The sequence below is a fragment of the Globicephala melas genome, chromosome 5, assembly GCF_963455315.2.
Source record: "Globicephala melas chromosome 5, mGloMel1.2, whole genome shotgun sequence".
Taxonomy (NCBI): Eukaryota; Metazoa; Chordata; class Mammalia; order Artiodactyla; family Delphinidae; genus Globicephala; species Globicephala melas.
In genome coordinates this window covers 27,013,950-27,037,461 of record NC_083318.1, presented here as the reverse complement: position 1 = coordinate 27,037,461, position 23,512 = coordinate 27,013,950, and the positions used below count along the sequence as shown (strand labels likewise).

At 35.6% G+C, this 23,512-nt stretch overlaps 1 protein-coding gene across 50 annotated transcripts in view; it reads left to right on the top strand.

Annotated features, from left to right (window-relative positions):
- Positions 1-23,512, top strand: part of ANK2 (ankyrin 2) — a 690,343-nt gene that overhangs the window by 532,476 nt on the left and 134,355 nt on the right. For 46 of the 50 annotated variants that reach the window (XM_060299088.1, XM_060299047.2, XM_060299051.2 and 43 more), the window contains 6 exons: positions 6,981-7,079; positions 11,130-11,315; positions 11,766-11,789; positions 14,776-14,874; positions 16,581-16,679; positions 22,579-22,677. In XM_060299088.1, coding sequence (XP_060155071.1) covers positions 6,981-7,079; positions 11,130-11,315; positions 11,766-11,789; positions 14,776-14,874; positions 16,581-16,679; positions 22,579-22,677 — 606 coding nt within the window. The remainder of the gene's footprint in view (positions 1-6,980; positions 7,080-11,129; positions 11,316-11,765; positions 11,790-14,775; positions 14,875-16,580; positions 16,680-22,578; positions 22,678-23,512) is intronic. The other 4 variants (XM_060299089.2, XM_060299056.2, XM_060299054.2 and 1 more) reach the window with 1 other exon arrangement.

The following is a 23,512-nucleotide window of genomic DNA, read 5'->3' as shown; positions in this document are numbered from 1 at the left end:
CCTCTGCTGTGTCCATTTACTTCCTACTAACTTCCTGTTCCCTCCTTAACCTCTGTTACTGCCCAGTCCACTTGGAAGTTTACTCAATCTCTGGGTTAAAATTTCCTCAGCAGTAAAAGGATGAGTCTCCTTTTAGCTATAACATTTTCATCTAGAAAAATAGGCAATTTCTTTTAATCATTGAAATATACTTAATAATTTTAGCAGCGTAGAACTGAAAGTAAGAACAAGTGAAATAACAGTGAGCAGTTACAGAGAAATTAATTTATATACCATTTGAAGTTTCTATAATCAGTTTCTACTCTTTAAGCTTACACTCGATCTATGAAATTTCCTAAAGTATATCTTTAGCTGGGTGGTAATATGTTAGACATGAATTAGAGATCTTTGAAATTTTAAAAAAAATTTTTAGACCTGTAAGAATTCCTTTCAAGATGCATTCTTGCATGAGATTTTACTCATGTTTGGTAAATTTACTTGAAGTCCTTTTTTTAATTCATTAGACTCAGTATTGTGCTTAGAGAACAGAATTCCCCAAGTGATATATGCCTGCAGCAAATACACTCTGACTTTTCACACAAACACCACATTTCTTGAGAGGGAGAATGAAAGAAGAATAGAAAAAAATGGCAAAGCACATTTTCTTTTCTTTAGATCTACCGTCTTGATTTCATTAAGGCCTCCTAATTTCCTCTCAGGTCTGTGTGCTTGGGCCTGCGATGCCTTTCTTCATGGTATCAATTGCTAACTCTTTAGTGCTCTGGCAGCATTTTATTCATGCTTCTCTTTCGGCAATTATAGTATGTCTTGTGCTATGGTTCCATATACGTGTAGTCGGTGAATCTGTTATATTTTCTGCTCTTGAGGGCTGGAACAGTATTATGTCCATATTTGTTACTTGGTACCTAGTCCAGTGTCAAGCAGAAAAACTTTAGAACAGATTTGGTGCTATAAAAAAATACCTTTTTTTGAAGTCCCCATTACAGGAACAATTATTTATGGTGATAGATGATAGCTAGACTTACTGTGGAGATCACTTCTCAATATGTACAAACAATAAATCATTATGTTATACACCTGAAACTAATATAACATGTTAATTGCATCTCATTTTTTAAAAAGAGACCTTTTGAATTGAATAGTAACATTGACTTTTTTTTTGAATTTTATTTAATTTATTTTTTTATACAGCAGGTTCTTATTAGTTATCTGTTTTATACATATTAGTGTATACATGTCAATCCCAATCTCCCAGTTCATCCCACCACCACCCTCCGCCACTTTCCCCCCTTGGTGTCCATACGTTTGAACATTGACCTTTATGTTAAGATAAAAGTGATTTTGTATGATCATTTCAAGTCATCCGACTGATGAATCTTAATTTGTGTAATAGAAGAATAAGGTTATATGTTCTGGCAAAATTATGTCTGAAAAGTTAAGATTCTGTAAAAATAGGCAATATTGATACTTCTTAGAGTTTTGATCCTTATCCAAAACATTGATTCTAAACCATTTATTACTTTTCATACTGACATTATTTGTCTCTATATAATTTCTTTGAAATGACGTACAGATATCAATAGGTTTATTGCATTAAAATGTTCCCCCAAACTGCAATAAATCTAACATTTGATAGGAAGATTATCAGCTCATGTTCATTCAGTTTTCCCAGATAATCCAATTAGCAAAAAAAAATTTTTTTCTCCAGTGGCTAAAACTTGATTACTGGTTCATATATCACTAATGAAAATAGGAACAACATTTTTGGTAATATTATAAGTGTTTGAATTCTCTAAAATATGATACAATTTCTAGATTTGAAGAAAAGCATTTTAACTTTTTAATAAATCTGAGAAATGTTATCAATAACTAATAACTCATGCAGACTGAAACCACTTCTATCTTTAAGTGGAATATAAATACATGAATACTAAATGACATTTCAAAATCTCAAAACCATTATGTTTCTAATCCTCACTTCTCATCTGAATTATTACAAAAACTTTCTTTCTACTCCTCCAGACTATTCTCTGGCTATTTTCTAATTCATCCTCCCCTCTCTGGCAAATTAATCTCTTTAAAATGCAAATGTGGCCATGTCAAACCCCTGCTTAAAACCCTTCAGTGACACCCAAGAGTTCAGAATAAAATTCAGGTGCCTCAGCGTGACGGATGGGGGCTGATCCCTGCCTGTCTCGGCCTGCTCACCCCACTAGTCACGGTGAATTTTCCAAAGATATGGTCAGGGTTTTCTCCTCTCATGAGGTTTCCTGCCTCTGTGCCTAAATTCAGTGTCTTCATATCTTAGCTCAAACCGAATCACTCCCAGTGTCTTCCAAGTATCACTCCCAGTGTTTCCTTCAGATGTAATTTTTTATCCAGTTGAGTTCTGTGTCCTTTTATGTTCTCGTTATACCCAACACATAACTTTTTTTTTTTTTTTTTTTTGTGGTACGCGGGCCTCTCACTGTTGTGGCCTCTCCCGTTGCGGAGCACAGGCTCTGGACGCGCAGGCTCAGCGGCCATGGCTCACGGGCCCAGCCGCTCCGCGGCACGTGGGATCTTCTCGGACCGGGGCACGAACCCGCGTCCCCTGCATCGACAGGCGGACTCCCAACCACTGCGCCACCAGGGAAGCCCCATAACTTTTTTTTTTTAAAGAAACTAACTATATATGCGTTCACTGAACTGTAATACAGTAGTTTGGTTACTTGCCCATCTCAGCCTCTGGACAGTGAGCTCCTAATAAACAGGGAGCTTTCATCTCTGAATCACCAAAGCTGAGCACAATGCCTAGCAGTGAAGAGTCACCAAACGCAGTTTTAGTGAATAAATATAAATGAATGGCAAATAATTAATAATTTGCCATGGAGAGGAATAATGTTCAAAATATTTAGTAACCAGTTGGTAGAGGCACCTATTGGTCACCCTGGAATTACCCTAACAACAAATAATGCTGTTCTTGTACGCATCCTTCCAGTATCAACCTGGGCTCTGGATCTCTTTGACTTTTTTATATCAAAAAGGAAAAAATGCATATACTTTCATACCTACCTGCAGCCAGACCATTTTAGAAAAACGTGGAGACATAATATATTGGAAAGCACTTGGGTACATGGACACAGGAGCCAATAATCCTGTGTGGTTGACCTATTTATGTGGGAAGATAAAAGCTTTCCTATAAAATTTACAATGGTGTTAAAGTGCTGCCATGCCCTTTCCCAATTACCCAGAGGTGTGCTTCACATTCTCTGGTGGACTAGTTCTTGTTAAATAGCATCAGTAAGTTAAGGAAGGATAATTTCCCACATCTTTAGGACCTGTAGTAAATCTTTACTGCCTTCTCACTTCATACATTTAGTAACAGTAAATAGCTCCCCCTTCTTCTAGCCAAGGTGTTGTCTTAGCTCATGTTACCTTCATCACTTAAATACACTATCGCAAATATTGCAAAAGCTGATTAATCCCTTACTTCCATTCTTGAATCCTGCCATCCCAAACCAAGGCATCTGTGGTCACCAGAGTGAACTTTCCAAAATGCATATGTGATCCCCGCCCAAAACCATTCAGTTGTTCTGCATCACCTAAAACAATGTCCTTGGGGCAGTTTTTAAAATGGAGCTTTTTTAAAAAAGGCATGTACTTTGGCTTCCTGTATGGAGACTACAATTCAGGAGAGGCAAGGTGGTCCCTAGGCATTCTTACAAGTTTCCACAGGAGATTCTATAACACAGCCAGGCTGCGAACCACACATCCACATGATCAAATCCCAGCTCCTTTATGGGGAAGAAGGCTGTCCACGTACTGGCTCCTGTCTGTCACTTCCAGTTCACTTATTAGCTGGGAGACTTTGACCAAGTTACCTAAGTGTTTGAGTTTCAGCTGCCTTATTTCAAATGGGGATAATAATACCAATGTTACAGCACTATTCTAAGGATTAGAGATGATGCTGGGCCATTTAATTTATCATCCAAACTGAGGTACTATTAATAATTACTCCAAGATAACTATGCATAAACTTAGACTGTCGTGGGGAAACTGGAGCATGTGGTCATGGTGATTTGAAGCAGTAGAGTCAAAGCATTTCCCACAGTGAATGGCATAGAGCAGAAGTTCAATAAATCATTTTTATTTTTATCGTTCTTTATACGTGCATCCCACTCTGCTGGAAGCCCTTGCATGCTGAGGTTGTGGCACAAGGAGCACATGGTATTCATGATGCCCTCTAACCGAGGGCCTGATCATTTGTCTGTCACTGCCCTTTCCCCACCAGATACTATATGTTGTCAGCCCTGACATTTCTCTATTTTTTATATTTTCCCTTTTCTTTCTCTATTACTCTAGCCCACCATTAATGCTTGCAGGGCCCAGGACAAGACTGCAAAAGAGGTCCACTTACAGTATATTTTTAAAACTAAAAGCTATATGTCAAGCTAATAAACTATAAAATAACTTTCTCCTATCCTCCTACCTTGATAAATATATCTTTCTAGCAATAAGATAGGTCTAAATTTAGACTTCTTAGAAACCTTGGAGTTCGTTCCATGCAGATTGAGGCTGATTTTGCACTCTGGCCCCTCTCCTCTCCTCATCCCCTGCTCCATCCACACCACAAGAGCATCATGTGTAAAGGTGTACACACCCCAGCCTGCACGTTCAAGCTCTGTTCATCTCCTAACTTCCACCCTCCCTCACAAACGACTCTAAGAGTGTGTATTAGACTCCTGTTGCTGCTGTAACAAATTATCACAAATTCAGTGGCTTAAGATAACACAAGTTTATTCTTGTATAATTTTAGAAGTCTGAAGTCTAAAAGCAGTTCTACAGGGCTAAAACCAAGGTGTTGGCCCTTCTGGTTCCTACTTGAGGCTGCAAGTGAGAAGCAGTGTGGTATCTTCTCTCTGACCTCCTGCCTCCCTCTTATAAAAACCTTTTGTGATTATATCAAGCCTACCTGGATAGTTCAGGATAATCTCCCCATCTCAAGATCTTTAACTTAATCACATTTACGAAGTTCCTTTTACCATTAAGGTAACACTTACAGGTTCTGGCAATTAGGATGTGGGCATATTTGGGGGCGTTATTCAGCCTACTGTAGGGTATGCCTACCCGTGGACCCTTGGGAGGATGAACCCAAGGAAGAAATCTGAGCCAGCACTGGAACCACACTTGGGGCTGTGTGGGCAGGAACTCTGGGTGGTTTCGTGTCTGGTGTGTGATCTGGAAGCAGGGGAGCTGCAGGGTCAGGATGGGCATGCCCCTTGGCCCTCTGGATCCCTTGCCCAGCTCAGCTAGAAGAGGTCCGTCTAAAGTTTAGGACCCAGGACAAGAGCCTAGGGATGGCTCATCTCTCTTTTCCCCTATTCATCTGGTAACCACAGTCTATTTCCCTTTCTTCTGATCTACACACAAGATTCTGTCAGAGGGAAACACATAAGCAAATTGTTTTATTCTGTTCAAAGTTCTTTTTGCATCCCTGCCTTTTACTTGTCGTGAAAGAGCCCCATTCCACACCCACTCAATGTTTTTAACCATCCTCACTGGCTTTCCCTTCCTTTGAATCTCTAATTCCATCCTTCCGCCACCTCTTCAGTTCTTAAAATACACAAGGTTTCACCTATTTTCTGTGTTTTAAAAAATATGCTCTCCAGCTAGCAAGTTTTTCCTGAATCCTACAAAATTGTCAGTTCATTCCGTTTGTAATGTTTCTTAGTTTTAAATTTTCCACCATCATTTGAAACGTACAGATTTTCTTTTGTAATCAAATTTAAAGTTACTTTTCGTGTTCTACTTGTATACTCTGTATTTTGCTCTATCTTGACCATTTTGAATAATGTTTCCACACTTACACAAGGTATACAGAAGAATTTTTCAAAAAAGAAAAAAATTTTTCTCTCCTTATAAATTTTTGGAAATACCTGAAGTTTCATCTATGTTTTTACTCATTCTCATTAATGTGTGGAATTTTTAAAGTAATCAACTGTCTTTAAGACTCTGACATAATTTTAAGAGAATGCTATGTTTTGAGAGTTGATGAATTATTTCACAAGTTTTCTTTTTTAAATAAAGTTTTGTGGGTTTTTACCTTAATGAAGTATTATATATTGCAAAGGATCTAATGAAAAGAAAATATGCCAGTTTATACTTAGTTTCAAACTCATGTTACAAAATTTCAGTGCTTTAAAAAAAAAAAACTATGACTACATAACGTTATCATATTACCGTAGTATGTACTCCATGAGGGCAGATGTCTGTCTTGTTTATTGTTGTTTCCCAGTGATGGCCCAGCTACCAGTGCTTGGATTTTTATTAAATAATTGAATAAATGAATATGAGAATTAATGAATGATAGAATTTCAGAATGGCTTTTAAAAAGTAATGTAAAGATGTTCAGTATAAATCATGCTACCTCAAGCAGAACATTGAAATACAGATTTTAAAAGTTTTCAATCAGCTTTGCAATCTCTCAGCTTATTCTGATATGAGTAATAATTTATACTTTTAAGGGTGTTGAAATGTATATATTCAAGATAATCGTCATCTGTTTAAATAGTTTATGAATTGACAAATATAGGTGATACTACATAAATATTACTTTATATAGATATTATATATAATGAATGATATATATTATAGAATTATATAGATATTAAGATACTAAATATCGTTAGTTTTTAACACAGTGTTGGGTGATAAGAAATGTGAATCTCTGGTGCTGAAATGAAGGCAGGAAATGAGGGGGATATTTCTTCCCTTTCTCCTCATTCTTTCAAAAATTGTGTGTGGGAATTGGTTAACTTTGATTTGTCTAGTTTTCTGATGGTAAATGCATGTATGACTTCTGCAGTGTGAAGGTATGCTATATGTTTCACCATTTCGAAGTTTTGCTTCATAGTATTCTCTCTTTCTTTGTCATGTATTCTTCCCTGGTTTAAACTTTACAAATGGTTGAAGATACCTTTTTCACTGTTTGTCCTCAGAATGGCTTCACTCCTTTATACATGGCTGCCCAAGAGAACCACATTGATGTTGTAAAATATTTGCTGGAAAATGGAGCTAATCAGAGCACTGCTACTGAGGTAAGACACTTGAATTCTTTGATCTTAATGTCCATGTTCTTTGTATCCAGATGCAAAGGGTCTCCATTACCTTTATCCTACGAGTGTTCATGTTACTATTGTAATCTACAACAGTGGCCATGAACGAATGACCCAGTGCACACAGTTCAATGAGTTTATGCCTTGATTTGGGATTCATGTCAATTTATTCTTACGTGAAATCACGCTTCCATCAATTTGCCATTCTCTAGCTTTTGGGAGCTTTATACTATTCTAAAATCAATTTATAGTAAATTTTATCCATCTCTTTTCATCACTGTTTTATCTTTGTTAGGATCTAATGCAATTCCTTAAAGGAAAGTTTTTTAATGATTAGCAAGAATTCAGAGTTATTTATGTTCACACAATTTCATGAGAAATATGTCATCAGGAAGCTGTTCATATTTTATGAAGTACAAATTATGATATGTGGTTGTGTGACTGATTATGGCAACAACTGAATAGAATGTTCAAAATCAATCCAGTCTCAAAACATTCAGGCCATCTAGGCATAAAAAGGGGTTGGAATGGGCCAACTTAGAACATCACTTTCCTTTTCTTGTGTGTGTCCTCCAATAAGCCGAACCTACTTTGTATTTTCCTTCTCATTTCTGCCTAAACAGATTAAGGAGGGAGTTCAGTGATTGTTTGGAACAGTGATTTTTAAGTGGTGCTTAGGTTGCTTTAGAGCTTGGAGAAAATGCCTCAGGGGCCACTAGAAGGTTGGGAGTAGGTGACACAGGAGAGGAGGGGAAGAGAGCTCCTTTGGGACATGCCTCTCCTCACCCAAAAGCAACCAGGCTTTAGTTTTCCTATGTCACATTCTGTGGCTCCACGGATAAAATTTTAAAACTCCTGCCCTGGAGTGAAAGGTGACTGGTAGATAGATGGCTGTCACCCAGAAACTATCCTGATAACTTTTAATGTCTAATATGGCCTCCTTTCTGGACAATTAAGTCTTTAGGTGAAATAAACATGAAATCTCTTCTACCCTGCACTGTGGAGAGAGGTCATTTATAATCTGTTAAATTCATGTCCAGGCCCTTTGAGAGAAAACTTTTTATGGAGCCTGGCGATAACTTTCTGACAGCCTACTCTCATTAGTTAAAAACAATCCCAAGACATCACTATTAATGGGACCACATTTCCTGTTTATGACTGGAAAACACGACTGCGTAGTATGAAACGATTTCACGTTCTCTACTAAGCACACACAGATTTTACACTCTTACCACATGAGTACAGTGCGATTTTTATGATTATGATTTTATGACTTTCTGAGACATTAATTCTGTCAATGAGTAGCACGTGAATATCCTCAGGCAAAGCTTGGATAACAGTACGAGACTATATCTCTGCATTAGGACCTCTGAGAAATGTACCAAACCATGGAAATATGCATTTGTTTTACTTTATTTCCTTGAAAGCAGAATCATTTATCTAGAGAAACCTTTACACTACAGAGTTCTACTCACCAAATAGACTTTTCTAGTGTATGATTTAGGGAAATGCTGCCTGACAGCATTGTCAGCTTTCTCAAGACTCCTCCGGTCTGGACCCCTGTAGCATCTCACTCTGCTTCCAGAAATATCCTTTTATGTATGTTGCATCAGTGGAGTCCATGTTACACTCTGATTCTCAGAGAATTAAAACTGTCTCTTATTTCCACAAAGAAATATGACTGTTGCAAGTAAATCACATGAGGTTTTGAATCCTAGTTTAGACACATATATGCCTCTAAACAAACATATATCTGTTTTGTTTTTTAATCATTTAAATAAGTAAAATTAATTTTCCCTGACTGGATATGTATAAACTTAGTTGATTAATTCCATACCACTGGCCCGAATGGTTATCAGGAAATACACTAATGGAAAAATCTTGGCATGTTCCCTTTAGTCTATCATTCTGTGAATGAATAACATCTTCATAGGGCTATATGGTTGATTACTATTTGATCTTTTAGGCTATATTGCTAAATACCTTCTACGGTTGTATGTACATGTATGAATATACCTAAAGAAGACACTTACCCTGAACCCATTAGTAGCCCTAATTTGCAAAACTTAGTTACTAATCAAGACATTGTGACCACTTTAAAAATCAGATAATTGTGAGATCATTCAGTATGGCAATGAAACTCATGTTTGAAAAGAAATATTTAAAGTGTTGAAATTTCCCGTAATTATAGCAATTAGCATTGGTAAATAAATGATGAAAAATTAAGCTACAGATTTTTAATATAGGTTTCCTTTTCATAGAGTTGGTGAAGGTACTTCAAAAAATCATTTCAAATCTTTACCCTTCTCCCATGAAGTGTAGGTTAGAATGAAATCCGTGTGGTGGAGGTCCAAAGTTAAATTCTCTCAAAGGAGTTCTCTGTCTGTCCAGTACCATTTTTATAATTCTCTGCTTTCTTCCTTCTTCCTGAATGTTACCAAAATTGAAGGCTAAAAACTTTTTAATTAGGTTCTGTGCTGTCAGCAAATGCCTTGTCTCTAAGAAAAAATAAAGTTCACATTATTTTAATATAAACTATCCCAGTGTTGCAGGGGGGAATCAAATTAAATGTGTGCATGATAATGAGCCTGTTCTTTCCTCCTTCACAGAGGGCTTAATTTGTGCCAAACAAAGTTCTAATTTAGGCTACTCTCTTTCATCTTACAACACTACATGCTTTACTCTTCCATTCCGTTAAGTAATGTATTTATTTAAAATTCAATTCTAATTTAAAAAATTCAACTCTTACTGTGGTAGTGCATATATGATATGATGCATTTGAGGGAAATGATTTTCCCTCCGAAGTCTACAGTTACCTTTTAAAAAAATACTGTTGAAAACAAATGGAGTAGTTAGATGCTGATAAATTGCCATTGTCTCTGGAATATATTCAATAGGTGTACCATATCCAATTGCCCTCATCTCTTCTGTGAATGGAAACATTTAACTGAGACTTATTTTCAAGCTTTTGTGAATTAAAGGAGGTTTTCACATTAACAGAGCCTAGAATATATAGGTATATTTTTTCTACTTATTCATCACCTTTCCGTTGCTGAATACTTGTTTCTAGAGAGAAAACATAGCTTCTAATTTTTCTAATGTGGTTATCCATCTACCTCTAAGGCTCCTCTAACTTTGATGATCTTTGTTTTTTGTTTTTTGTTTTTTTGCGGTACGCGGGCCTCTCACTGTTTTGGCCTCTCCAGTTGCGGAGCACAGGCTCTGGACGCGCAGGCTCAGCGGCCATGGCTCACGGGCCCAGCCGCTCCGCGGCATGTGGGATCTTCCCGGACCGGGGCACGAACCCGTGTCCCCTGCAGCGGCAGGTGGACTCTCAACCACTGCGCCACCAGGGAAGCCCCGATCTTTGTTATTTTTTTAATTGTTTGTTAAGTTTCTAATTGAAAGACTGATTTTCTTTACATTACTTAGCACAATTTTATATCTAAATGATTCAAATAATATACAATTCAGCTAAGTGAAAACTTAATGAATTAGCCTTATTTGCCAAAGAATTTTAGATCATATGATGTCCTAAACTTCCCAAATTAATTGGTAACAGACCATTCCATTAACAGTTGTTGTGAGATATTTAGCACCTTGCAATAGTTAATCATGTAATTTATTTCCCTGTCTTGGCTACCATATCTTTGATTCTCAGTCAGACTTGTTCTCCATTATTTCTACCCTTCCCACATTTTCCTTTCCATAAGCAGGCATTACTTAAGGTTGGTTCTAATTTTTATTTTCATATTCAAAACACATTTGAATACGTCCTGTGTGCATTACGCTTTGTTAGGAAATGCAGATGTTTTAAAAAATAAATAGAATGGGTATTTTAAAAAATCTGCTGAAGCCAGTGCATAGTACAACAAGTGATGATAATTTGCTTTAATCTTCACAGTAATAATTAATCCTTTCATTTTTCTTGTCAGTCTTCATCATTAATGTGAAAATTCGATGCACTATTTCTTGGAGTTGAATCCCAGGCTTCCAAAAGTTGATGGAAGATTTTTTCTTCTGTTTGACCAGGATGGCTTTACGCCCCTAGCGGTGGCACTCCAGCAAGGACACAACCAGGCAGTGGCCATCCTCTTGGAGAATGACACCAAAGGGAAAGTAAGGCTGCCAGCTCTGCATATTGCAGCTAGGAAAGATGACACCAAATCTGCTGCACTCCTGCTTCAGAACGATCACAACGCTGACGTACAATCCAAGGTAAAAGCTTCATACATTTGTGGAAAGGCACTCTTCGGCCACCAGATTCCTCCTGGGAGATGATAAAGAAGTAGGCCATGGTGATAAGGCAAAATTCCTTCTGGTCATCAAAAGAGAGAATTTACTTTCAGAGGTATTTCAGAAAAAAAGGGGACTGTCTGTTGAATAAGTAAGAAAACAGAAAAAAACCTCAAGATAATTTTCTATAAAAGGTGAGGTTCAGTTTTTTAGAAATCTGCTTATTCATTCTATTTCTATTTGTGGTAAAAAAAAATAATAGAAGCAGAATTAGAAAGATATAATTGTATAATGTTATAGTTGTCTTTTTTCAGTAGAATGCATTTTGGCATGCTGGAACGGTATATTCAACTGAGAGAACAGATTGATTGTTTCCTTAATTTTTGCACTGTGTAATATCTTCCCTCTTTTTCCCACACAACACCGCTTCAGATGATGGTGAATAGGACAACCGAGGTACAGTATTGCGGTTATATCAAAATATACCTTGTTTTTATTTTATTTTTTGTCCAATTAGAATAAATGCTCACTAATTTATACTAATGATTGGAATTTTCATTATTAGGAAATTAATTAATTTGGAAACTTTGCCCATAATTAAGGCAAGTGGATAGATAATTCAAAATTTTTAATATAGCATGTATTTGAAGCATTATTTAATCAGTGAAACGTTAAGTAGCTTATTAGAGTAGAGCATGAAACAAGACTCTTCCGTAATATGTATTTTACTAAGTGAGCTTTATTATTAACTTTTGGCCAATAAGAGATGTGACCTCCTTTCTTAATGAGAATTCTCCATTTAGAATTTAGTGAAGTGTAATTTAAGGAGGTTTCTCTGCCACTGTTTCATCCTCTTACCTAATTGCAGTTGCCCTTCTATTCTGTCTTTATTTTTACCACACTGTATATAATCAGTAATGATATTGAGCCTATCATGAGCAAAGCATTTACTTTTATCTTGCTCTTACAATAGTTGTCATGAAATCATCTATTTTCCACATACCTAAATAAGTCCCATCAGTTAACAAAATCAACAGGAGTATTTGGTTCAGAAGCCTCTGAGAGAGAGAGAGAGAGAGAGAGAGTGTGTGTGTGGTATAAGAGGCACTAACACAAACGTTGAAAGTATATTATAAAAATTAACCTATATTATAAAAATTAACTTTCAAAAGCAAGCGACTGCTTATGTAGGTTGATTTTCACTTTGCTGAGGGAATTCTTTAGACTAACATCTCATATGATCACTGGGTTGTGGGCCTATGGGGGTTTTGAGCATTTACACTTAGTATTTACCGAGAGCAGTGTATTTCTAAACCTGATATCTTGTTTATCGACAAATTTACCCATTGAGATGTGAATATACTTGAATTATTCATATCATTTCTTCTGTTCCATATCTGTGTGTGGAACTTAGGTCACAGATTTTTTTTTAAAAGCCCAACTGCTTGGTGAAATTGCTCAAGACTGGAATCATACAAATTGATATATCTTAATTACTGATTTTAATACCTTTCTTTTGTAGGTGATTTTTGGTAATCGTTTACATTTTTTAAAGCAGTATTGGCTCTAATCATTATGCTGAAAGCAGCTATTTGAGTAGATACAGACTGAGTTAGAAATATTTCTTCGGGGACAATAGAATAACAAAGAGGGAAAACCCCTCCCTCAATAGTCCTGTAGGAGGGTGACCTGAGCCTTCCACCTCCACGTTACTCAGGGAAAAGTTCCTCTGAGGGGCTTATACCAGCCTCGTGTTGATCCAAGAGTCACAGCCTGAGGCATCATCATGGATTTTCAATGAGGCTGTGTCAGAAGATAAATTAGTTTATTTCTGCAAATAGGAAAAATAATATTATTATACTTGAATAATTTGAAAATGATTCATCAGCAGTCACTATGTTTTTCTGAAATTAAATTGTAACTTGAATAAAAGATGCATATTCAGGATATAACTGGGTGACAGGAAATATCAAGATAAAAATGAAAAACATCTAGTGAATTATTTCCTAAAATACTAAAGCTTGACATTTTATAAACTAACAGCCAAGTTGTAGACTGATTTTTTTCTTCTATATTGACATTAGTATTTGCCATCATGTAGACACAAAATAAAAATATCATGACCGCAAGAGTAGGATTTGGATTGATAGTTACTATTCTTATTTTGTGTCTTGATTTGCTACTGTCAGAAATTATTTGCAGCTAATTTGGCTGATAGCACAGAGGAATTTCTATTACCTAAGGTATCTGGATGCTTCTTTAGGCCATTTTAAAAATAAAGCCACCAAAATCTATATATCAAGTGAATAGAAAAATAATGGTTGTGATTTAGATAATGTTTCTTAGAAACAGTATTATACACATCAAAGTTCATTTCAAATAAAAGAGGACAATGCAAAGTATCCTCAAAACTGCAGGATTTAATATCCAGTTTTACAGGAACAGTCTTTATTTTTCCTATAATCTTTTATTAAGCAATGAATATTATGGAGAGCAAGAATAATGCCTCTTTTCATACTTTAATAAGAAAAGAATTAATATGCTTCTACTGTGAAAATGGCAGATTTCTAACTAAATTTTCATTAGAAAAACGAAGAAAGGAAATATGCTTTTCTTCCATTTAAGATTTTCAGACTCATTTTTAAAACATTCTGATAGTAAACTGTTCTCTAATGCTCATGTAATTGATTCAACTTGCCTATTTTATTCTACATCAATCTTATTTTATTGATAAAGTTTGGTTTAATTAACATTCAAAATTGGGTTCCACTTAATTTTTTTCTTTATTTTATATTCATATTAATTCCAAGTATATTGTTTAATTTTTTTAACTTTTTTTTATTATAACAGTATAGTCTGACTAAACATAGTTGTTAAAGAGGATAGAAATGTCAGGACAGTGTAAATGATGTAAGATGAATTGTATATGTTCTGTAAGAATTTCTCACAATATTTTCATAGTTCCAAAGATACAACATCAACCAATGCTGTTTTTCATTTTAAAAAACACCCAAACTAAAACACAAACAAATGAAAAAAAGAGAAGTTTTGAGATTTTCTCTGGAGAAAACATTTTTTATTCATAATTATATTAATTCTATGGCTGAAAAAATATGCTGTTTAATCATATCGTTTTGTTCTAAAGCTAAATCAACTCAAGAAACATGGTTTCATACAGATAACAAATCTCATAAATAAATTAATGTAATTGGAAATAATGTTGCCAAGAAATGTAGGATATTTATTTACCTGTTTATATGTTGACTTATTTACCACTAAATTTAAATAATAGCACTGAAACTTAAAAAGTCTTATAAAGCATTTATGATCTGAATTGCATTGTTCACGTATTAGGTAGATGTGATTTTCTTCTCTAATCCAGTGACTGCAACATACAGAGGTGAAATGCTTTACTGACTGTCATTTTCTTTGCTTTCCACAGAGTGGTTTCACCCCTTTGCACATCGCTGCCCACTATGGAAACGTCAATGTGGCAACTCTTCTTCTAAACCGGGGAGCTGCTGTGGACTTCACAGCCAGGGTATGGATTAAAATAGTTTCATTTTATTTTATTTTATTTTATTTTATTTTATTTTATTTTATTTGGCCATGTGGCCCAGCTTGCGGTATCTTAGTTCCCTGACCAAGGATTGAACCCGGGCCCTTGGCAGTGAAAGTGTGGAGTCCTAATCACTGCACCACCAGAGAATTTCACATTTTACTAAAGTAAACATTAACAATGATAAAGATTTTATTTCCTTTTCCTTACCTGGATTTATCTGTGCTGGAGATATTAGATTTTCCATTTTTTTCCCTTCAAATCACAGGAAGTCGTCACAACCCAACACGTGAAAAATAGTGTGTCAGTTCACATGCACGCAAATCATTTGCAATAAGGAAGATGTTGATTCTGACATCAGTATGAGCAGTTACATTTAAAGGTCACACCACGAATCATGAACAAGCAGCTTCAAGTCGATAAAAAATTAAACTGTTAAAACATTAAGTATAAAATGTATAACTACATTTATAGTATGTCCTAACAGTGACTATAGGGCATACAATTTGACAGGGATTTTTTTTTTTTTTTTTTTGGCTATGTTGGGTCTTCGTTGCTACATGCGGGCTTTCTTTAGTTGCGGCGAGCAGGGGCTCCTCTTCATTGCGGTGCACGGGCTTCTCATCGCCGTGGATTCTTGTTGCCGAGCACGGGCTCTAGGCACGCGGGCTTCAGTAGTTGTGGCACACGGGCTCAGTAATTGTGGCTCGCGGGCTCCAGAGCGCAGGCTCAGTAGTTGCAGCACATGGGTTTAGCAGCTCCACAGCATGTGGAATCTTCCCGGACCAGGGATTGAACCCGTGTCCCCTGCATTGGCAGGCAGATTCTTAACCACTGTGCCACCCAGGGAAGTCCCGGGATATATATATATATTTTTTAATAAATTGAAAATTTGCTCATATGAGGAGTCTTACTGAAATAGTAAAAGCACATTATGTTGTGTTACAGTTTTAATGGTATGCTTTCACTGGAAAGAGTTCACTTACATGACAATTATAAAACTCAGTGTACTTAATATGAATCAGTAAATGCAGTACTTGAATATTTGCAAAATCATAACATACCAAAAAATCAGGTACACATCCTTGACCTAATAATGGTATATGATAGCCAAGGAAAGAAATACATATAATTCATGTATATAGTATTTTTGTCCTTAGAAGTCTTCTTCTCTGAAACTACATTGAGTTATTCTCAAGTTTTTCATACTGAATTATTCTGAAGAAGGTGTTTTTAATAATCACTTTTACATTGGGTATTGATATGTATATGTGTACTCTATTTTTAAGCATAGTAAACTTTGGGATCCCAGAATCTTTAAGTACATAAGTGTTATAATAAGAAAGCTAGACTTTAGCCTAGGGCTCTATCTAGGTAGGATCTGAAATTTTGTTTCTATTGAGTATTATGCCAAAGTGCTCCCTTTGTCTCTTGACTGTGATGTGTACATTCAGTACATATGTTGTAGTTATTGACTAACTTAATTATGCAGTTTCATTGCATTTATCATTCTCTACAGCGCTTTGTGTGCTTTTTTTGTTCCTTAAAAATCAAAAGCATTGTGAAACCATAGAAACCTCAGATAAAATTACAAAATAGATCACAATCTCCTTTGTGCTAATACGAAGCCATCACCATCATGCCCTGTCATACCCAACATGCTCTTGTTTGGTCTTTCCACGGTGTAGAATGGAATCACTCCTCTGCATGTGGCTTCCAAAAGGGGAAATACAAACATGGTGAAGCTCTTACTGGATCGTGGTGGTCAGATCGATGCCAAAACCAGGGTGAGTATCTCTGTTCTTTCAATTTCCTACCATTATTATTTTTTGTATTCTTTTAGCAGACACTTTAAAATACCAGTCCCTAAACACAGGCAATGTGTTTTCAAGGAAATTGCTTTCTTGGATTCGATTTAAACCTCATACAGCATTTAAAGGTTGCACATCATATGTAAAGTGGAATTAATGTTTGCTCGTAAGTGCCTGGAGAAACAGAATGCTAGCCTCTCTCATTGAGACAGTTTTTCAAGTCCTTGCTTATTGATTTTCATGGAACAAAGATCAAAGATTGAACTTACTCATCTCTGATTTGGCTAGCTGTAAGTATCAAGAACCCAAACTCATTTGCATACATTAAGCTATGAGAGTGTGGTTTTTATGTAAAATATTTTAATACATGTTGAAAATCTTTTGCTTCGAACTTTTCAGCTCCTAAATCATTTTTCTTAAGTGGTTATGCTATAGGGATCTGAGCAGGAGATCTCCTATTATGCTTATGGAAAAAAAGGCATATTTATTATGTTGCACTTCTACTCATGTCAACTCGCTAAGAGGCAGTGCCCTTCATTCATTTCAAACTTGTTGAGTTAAATATAATTCTGAGTTTTTACATACTCCCAACAAATAAATAATAAGATAGGCAGGACAGTACACCTGTTGAAAATGCAGACTTTGAATGCAGATTACCTAATTTCAAAGCCTGCTTCTACTGCTTACAAGCTGAATGACACGGGCAATTTACTTGCCTTCTCTGAGCTTAGGCTATAATACTACCTACTTCATAGGGTCGTTTGAGAATCAACTCTTAGGTATTTTTTAAGTGGCGTTAAGTAAATTACTTAGCTACTCATAATTTTTTATTATGTAATGGAAATTATGCACAATTACTTGCTTAAACATTAAACTAAACTAGTCTTGTACTTTAATATTAATTCTCTGGAGTAGACTTGATTAATCATAGACTTAAGTAAAACTTTAAACATTCCTATTATATAAAATTTTGAAATATATGGTGGAAGAAGTCTGTGAAGTTAGTAGATAGAATATGTCCCTTGTGATATTTTATCTTCACTTTGTTTAATTCTGGGACTTTGCATTCTCATAGTCCAAGGAATAAGGATCTAATTTAATTCCCTTGCAAATCTTGAGGCTAACAAATATTTTGTTTAATAAACCTTATCATCTCTGAGCTTCTAGAAACTACACCAGTCCCAGACTATACATTTTGGGTTTTAATGACCTCAGGAAATGTTGCTTTCTTAATCTCATTTCTCTAAGACATTTGGTCCAGAGCACTTGTGTCATATTATCATGTGGGAGTACTGGAGTGGTTTGCTTTGTCTATCAAGATCTTTGTTGTGGTGTCCATTGTCTTTGCATCAAAATTTTATGTGGTTTCTACCCTTTGATTTGATGGCATGCCTTTTCCCTTGCTATGTTGTAGGTGTGCAGAATTTGGAACAATTACATATAATGCTGCATGCTTTCCTTACTTGTTCTCTATATTTAAAGGAAAGAGTTTCTGTACCTCCTCCTTTAAGTACATTTCTAACATAATGAGTCCCTTTACACTCACCTTTCTGTTTCTCTTGAGACTCTAATAATTGAGAGTACCAGTGGAAAGACAGCACTTTGTAAATGCAAAAAACTTTTATCTTGGTCAATGTCTTAAGGATGCACATTGCTCTTATTAATGCTTTTCTGGAGTATTCATTCATTATTGAGGCAATTGATTTTGTTTTTATTGATTGTCACAATATTTGCTTTATTCTTTAAAAGATGCTCTAATTTGCATTCCCTACATACATTTGCATATACAATTTAAAAGTCTAACTCCAAATAGACATTGTTTTTTTATGAAAGAGTACTAAGAAATGGAGAGAAATGGATTCTTATGCTAGTTCTGCCATTAACTAATTGTCCTGGAGCAATTTAACAATGAAATGTAAGCCTTGGTTAATTATTCTTGAAGGGAATATTTGGACTGTATTTCATCAGGTTTAGCCTTTAGATATAGCAAATAAATGGAATTTCATTCAAGAATTTATAAAATGAAAATGGATTTTCTAATTATACATTGTACCGACATTCTGTTCATTTCTTCCTTAAACAAATAATTATTGATTTCCTACTTGGTGTTGTGAACCCTAGAGATAACAGTAGTTAACAAGACAGACTATATCCCTTTACTCAGAGATGCAAATCAACAGTACCCAAGGGATTAGGTTAGCAGTGTACTGGTAAAAATTTAATAATCAGCTCTTCAAAAAAATAAAATAAAAAGCTCTGATTTGTCACCTTTGCCTTTGATGATTTCCATGGTGTAAATACTTCCATACTTTCACCATGGCCAATTGGAGCTACCAATATGGTATCCCTGAATGCAGAATTGGGAAAAGACGTGCAAAACATTGACTCTCACTAGTGTGTGCAAACTGGTTCCAGTGCACCCTAAGGATCAGTCACAATAATGAAGGTGGTGCTGAGCTTTTCCCTGTAAGTGAAAATACTTCCTCATCTCTAAGCAGTAGGATTTTAAAAACAGTTAGGTTCTTTCAGTTTTGGCTATAACTATCAGACCTGTATCCTTCTTACCAAAAGTAAAATCAAGTAGGAGGTAAATACTGAAATGCAGTACTGTGGTCTGGAATCAGGAGGCCAATTCTGGAACTATAATATATATATATTTTTGGAACTATAATATTTGATTACTAAGGGAATATGGTTTGCTTTTTCTTTTGTCCTTTAAAAATATATTTTTAAATTAAAAAATGTTATACTTGTTTTTGACTATCTTTTTAGGTAACACAATAGTGTGTCTTTATATGGAATTTCAAATAATATTAATATTATTGTTTCATTTTCTTCACAGAGGTCTCAATTTCCCCTAGCAGTCAAATTAGTCATAAACATTCTGAATTTAGTATGTTCCATCAAAGATTTTCCCTTGGTCTTATTATTTTGTCACTTATAATGTTTTCATTATTAGGAGAAGAGCAAGATATATAAAGGCTTTGGGGTAATTAAAAAAAAAATCATAGCCGTAGTTTCTCCACCACTTTCACCAGCACTGTGTCAATCACTGAGACATTTTGCATCTCATTGGCATTCTCATCATTGACTAGAATCTAGTGTGAAACTCTGAGACATTTTCACCAGAGCCCTGGTTTTCTGGTATCTGGAAAACCTCATCTTAATGTTAAAACAGAAACGTTATAGCTAAAATGATATTATTAATTCAAGTTTTATTAAAGGCATTATTCATTTTTTATTTTTAAATTTATTTTTTATTTAAATGTGGAAATACTTCCTGTAAGGATTATGGCTAAAATATTGAAATACATATTTCAATGAAAACAATAAAAGTATACAAAAAACATTAAAGGATGATGAATGAAAAACAATACATCAGAAAAAGGGATCACCCTTGCTATTTGTTATTAGGAGTAATAATTAAAATAATAACAATAGTGGCTACCAATTGTCATATGCCCACTATGTTCTGGGCACCCTGCTAAGTACTATACAAATACCATCTTAATTCATCTTCCTAACAACTTACAAAGTATTATTATTTTCTTGTTGAGAAAATATAGAGGTCTCCATTTGAGAATGAGACTACCAAGGGGAAAAATGAGTTCCAGAGGAGTTATATAACTTAACCTAGGACACACAGCTTAGTAATTAGCAGAGCCTATATTAGTACACAGAATTCAGGATACATTGCTGGAAGAATAATGTAAGCTGAGAGGGAAGAGAGGAAAAGATAAGGAAAGAAATGGTCATAAGAAGCTAATGCTGTGGGTTACCAGCTAGATGAATGGTGTCCCTTTAAGAATTACTGACATCACCATGTGATTTGAACTGATTCCAGCGAAGAAAGAGAACACAGGGAAGGGGACTCTGGAGGGGAGGAAAATGTAAACTTCAAACACAGTCTTAAGAATTTAAAAAAAGAAAAAAAAAAAGATAATGAACAGATCATAGTCTCTAAGAGTAAAAACTAAATTAAAAGAATAAGTTTAAAAGTTCTTGAATACAAAACCTTTTGATAAAGATTTTATGGGGGACAATAATGAGACACTGCACTTTGTAGAAAATATCCAAAATCTACCCAGATTGAGCATGTTGGGCAACTTGAATTTGATATAACTCACATATCCTTTTTAAGAGCAGATAAACTGCATCACTAAACTGTAAGATTTAGACCCAATTACTTAATCCTTACTGTTACTTGATGTTCTTGCGGGTTTATTAAGTGTTCTCCATATTTTCCTATTGTTGTTCTGAGAGCATTTTAGAGGTTTCAACGTGATTACCCAATGAATATTTCATGTAATCCATAGAAAGCAATACCTTTTTAAAAATGATGTAAGGCAGCATCCCCTCATTTTTCAAACAATGCTGTAAATTAAACAGGGTAAGAAAAAGCATCCTCATTTGAAATATCGTGAAGCTGAGCCTCAGAGAGCTTCACCCATGACGGGCTGATCTGAGACTCACACCCAGAGCTCTGTGATTCCAGGGCCTACCCGCTGGACCGTGCACATCATGCTTTCATTTACTGTGTTGGATTTCTCAAACTCTAGATCTCAATGAAGCTCCCACCAAGAATATGTTTGAGAAATCAAGCTGTATCTAACTGCTATTTCACTTATATAGCAACCAATGCTCTGTGTTTCCACCATAGGGCACTGAGGACAAGATACAAAAGCATCATCATTTTAATCACTTTGCCCACACAGTTTGTCTCTTAAGCTCCTTTTGGCAAACTTTAAAATAACTTGGCATCCCAATACTTTTTTCTCAAGAGACAGTCTTTTCATGCTAATTCCCAGGTAACCAAAACTGCAAGGTCTGTTTAGTATCTCAATACTGGCTAAATAGGTTTAACAAAGCAAGGAATAATTATCATCAAGGTCCTAGACAAAAACAGATGACACACTCAAATTTGATAATTTGAATAGAGATTATTAAAGGGCTTATTTATACCATTGTGGCTGGACTATGAATAAGAGAAATAAAACCCAAAAGACAGAGGGTATTTGGAGATTGCTCTAGAATCAGAAACTACCTGTGAGGTTATCAGGGTCAGAAAGTTTTATAAATAGCGTAACATACAGTTGGGCCTCTCCCGTTGCAAAGCACAGGCTCCGGACGCACAGGCCCAGTGGCCATGGCTCACGGGCCCAGCCGCTCCGCGGCATGTGGGATCTTCCCTGACCGGGACACGAACCCGTGTCCCCTGCATTGGCAGGCGGACTCTCAACCACTGTGCGACCAAGGAAGCCCTAAATTTAATTTTTGAAAAATAATTATGTATTTTGTAAAATGATGAAAAATCTGAGTGGAAACCTTTAGAAGAATGTGAAAAAATAACCCTTCCCTTTTACGAGCCTCAGGGAGCATTTTAGGAGAATTTATGAAAATAATGACAATTCAAGAGAGAAGACAGACAAATTAGATTAAGAAGAAATTTTAGGAGTTGTGTTAGGACAACCAGAAGGAAAATAGTATAACAGTATAATCTCTGGGTGTGGCTCCAGGCAGGTAGGGCTTTCAAGTTCAACAAATGCAACACCCTCTGCTTTTCCATCTTCCTAAATATGCAAACACATGACCAGCCACAGTGTTTTTTACATTAAACCTCCACACATGGGATTTCTCTTGCTCTCTCCCTCTTTCTGTTTTGTCTCTGTCTTTCTCATTCTCTTTCTCTCTGCCGAGATCTCTGTCTTGTTTTCTCTCTTACTGTTCTTTATTATTTAACTGATAGCAATTCTATTACTGATCTACTGAGTCACTAGGGCTGAGTTTTGGAAACCCTCTCTTCAAGGTGGCAGTAGATACAATCTTGTTTTTTTAAAAAAAGTGAACTGAGGCCTATCTTTCATTCTTTTGGCAGGATGGCTTGACGCCCCTTCATTGCGCTGCAAGAAGTGGACATGACCAAGTGGTGGAGCTTCTGCTGGAGCGGGGGGCTCCCTTGCTGGCAAGGACGAAGGTGAGTCATTATGAGGAAGATGGGATCCAACAAACTCTTTAAGACATTTTTTTGATAATCTCTATTCTTCTTGAAATCAAAGCATCAGCCAAGCGTATTCTAGTTGCTCAATATTTGTGTTCAAGGAATGAGTAATAGATATCAAACCTTTTAAACTATTTAAAAGAAAAAATGCATTAAGATGTATTAAATGTATAACTTCAAGTTCTTTCTATATTTTTACCTGCTATTCTCTCTGCAGATGGAAATGTAAATATTAGTCTATTATACGTGAATGAGAATATTATATATAAGTGAGAAATTTCTTACATTTTATTAGTCTACATTTTTATGATTCTCTGAGATGACTATAAAATATATATAAAAACTGTCTTTTATAAAACTGTCTTTTAAAGAAGCACAAGTAGCAATACAAGATAAGTCTTTTGGCTCTCCAATCTTTAGACAATATCTAGTAAAATAGACAATATCTAGTAAAAAGAATTACTCACTGGTGGTGTTGTTTGATTATAATTGGGATTAATAGGTGATGTGGAAAGCATGAGTTAGGATAGGCCAGCTACAAAGAACCAATAAAAAAGCATACTGTTCTCTATGGCACAGTACATCTAGGATTTTTTGTCTCATTTCATCAACATGCCCAACCATGGGGAAAACTCTTATCCATATAAATAGAAACCAAGTGATGAGCTGATTTGTTGGAGGTTTTCTTTGGGTTACCAGAAAATATCATGAGACGAAATTTGAAGATAATCACACAGAGTTATTTAATGGGACATGTAACAACCCTCGGATCCTTAAATACAACAAAAATTTAGACAAGGGACATGTCTTA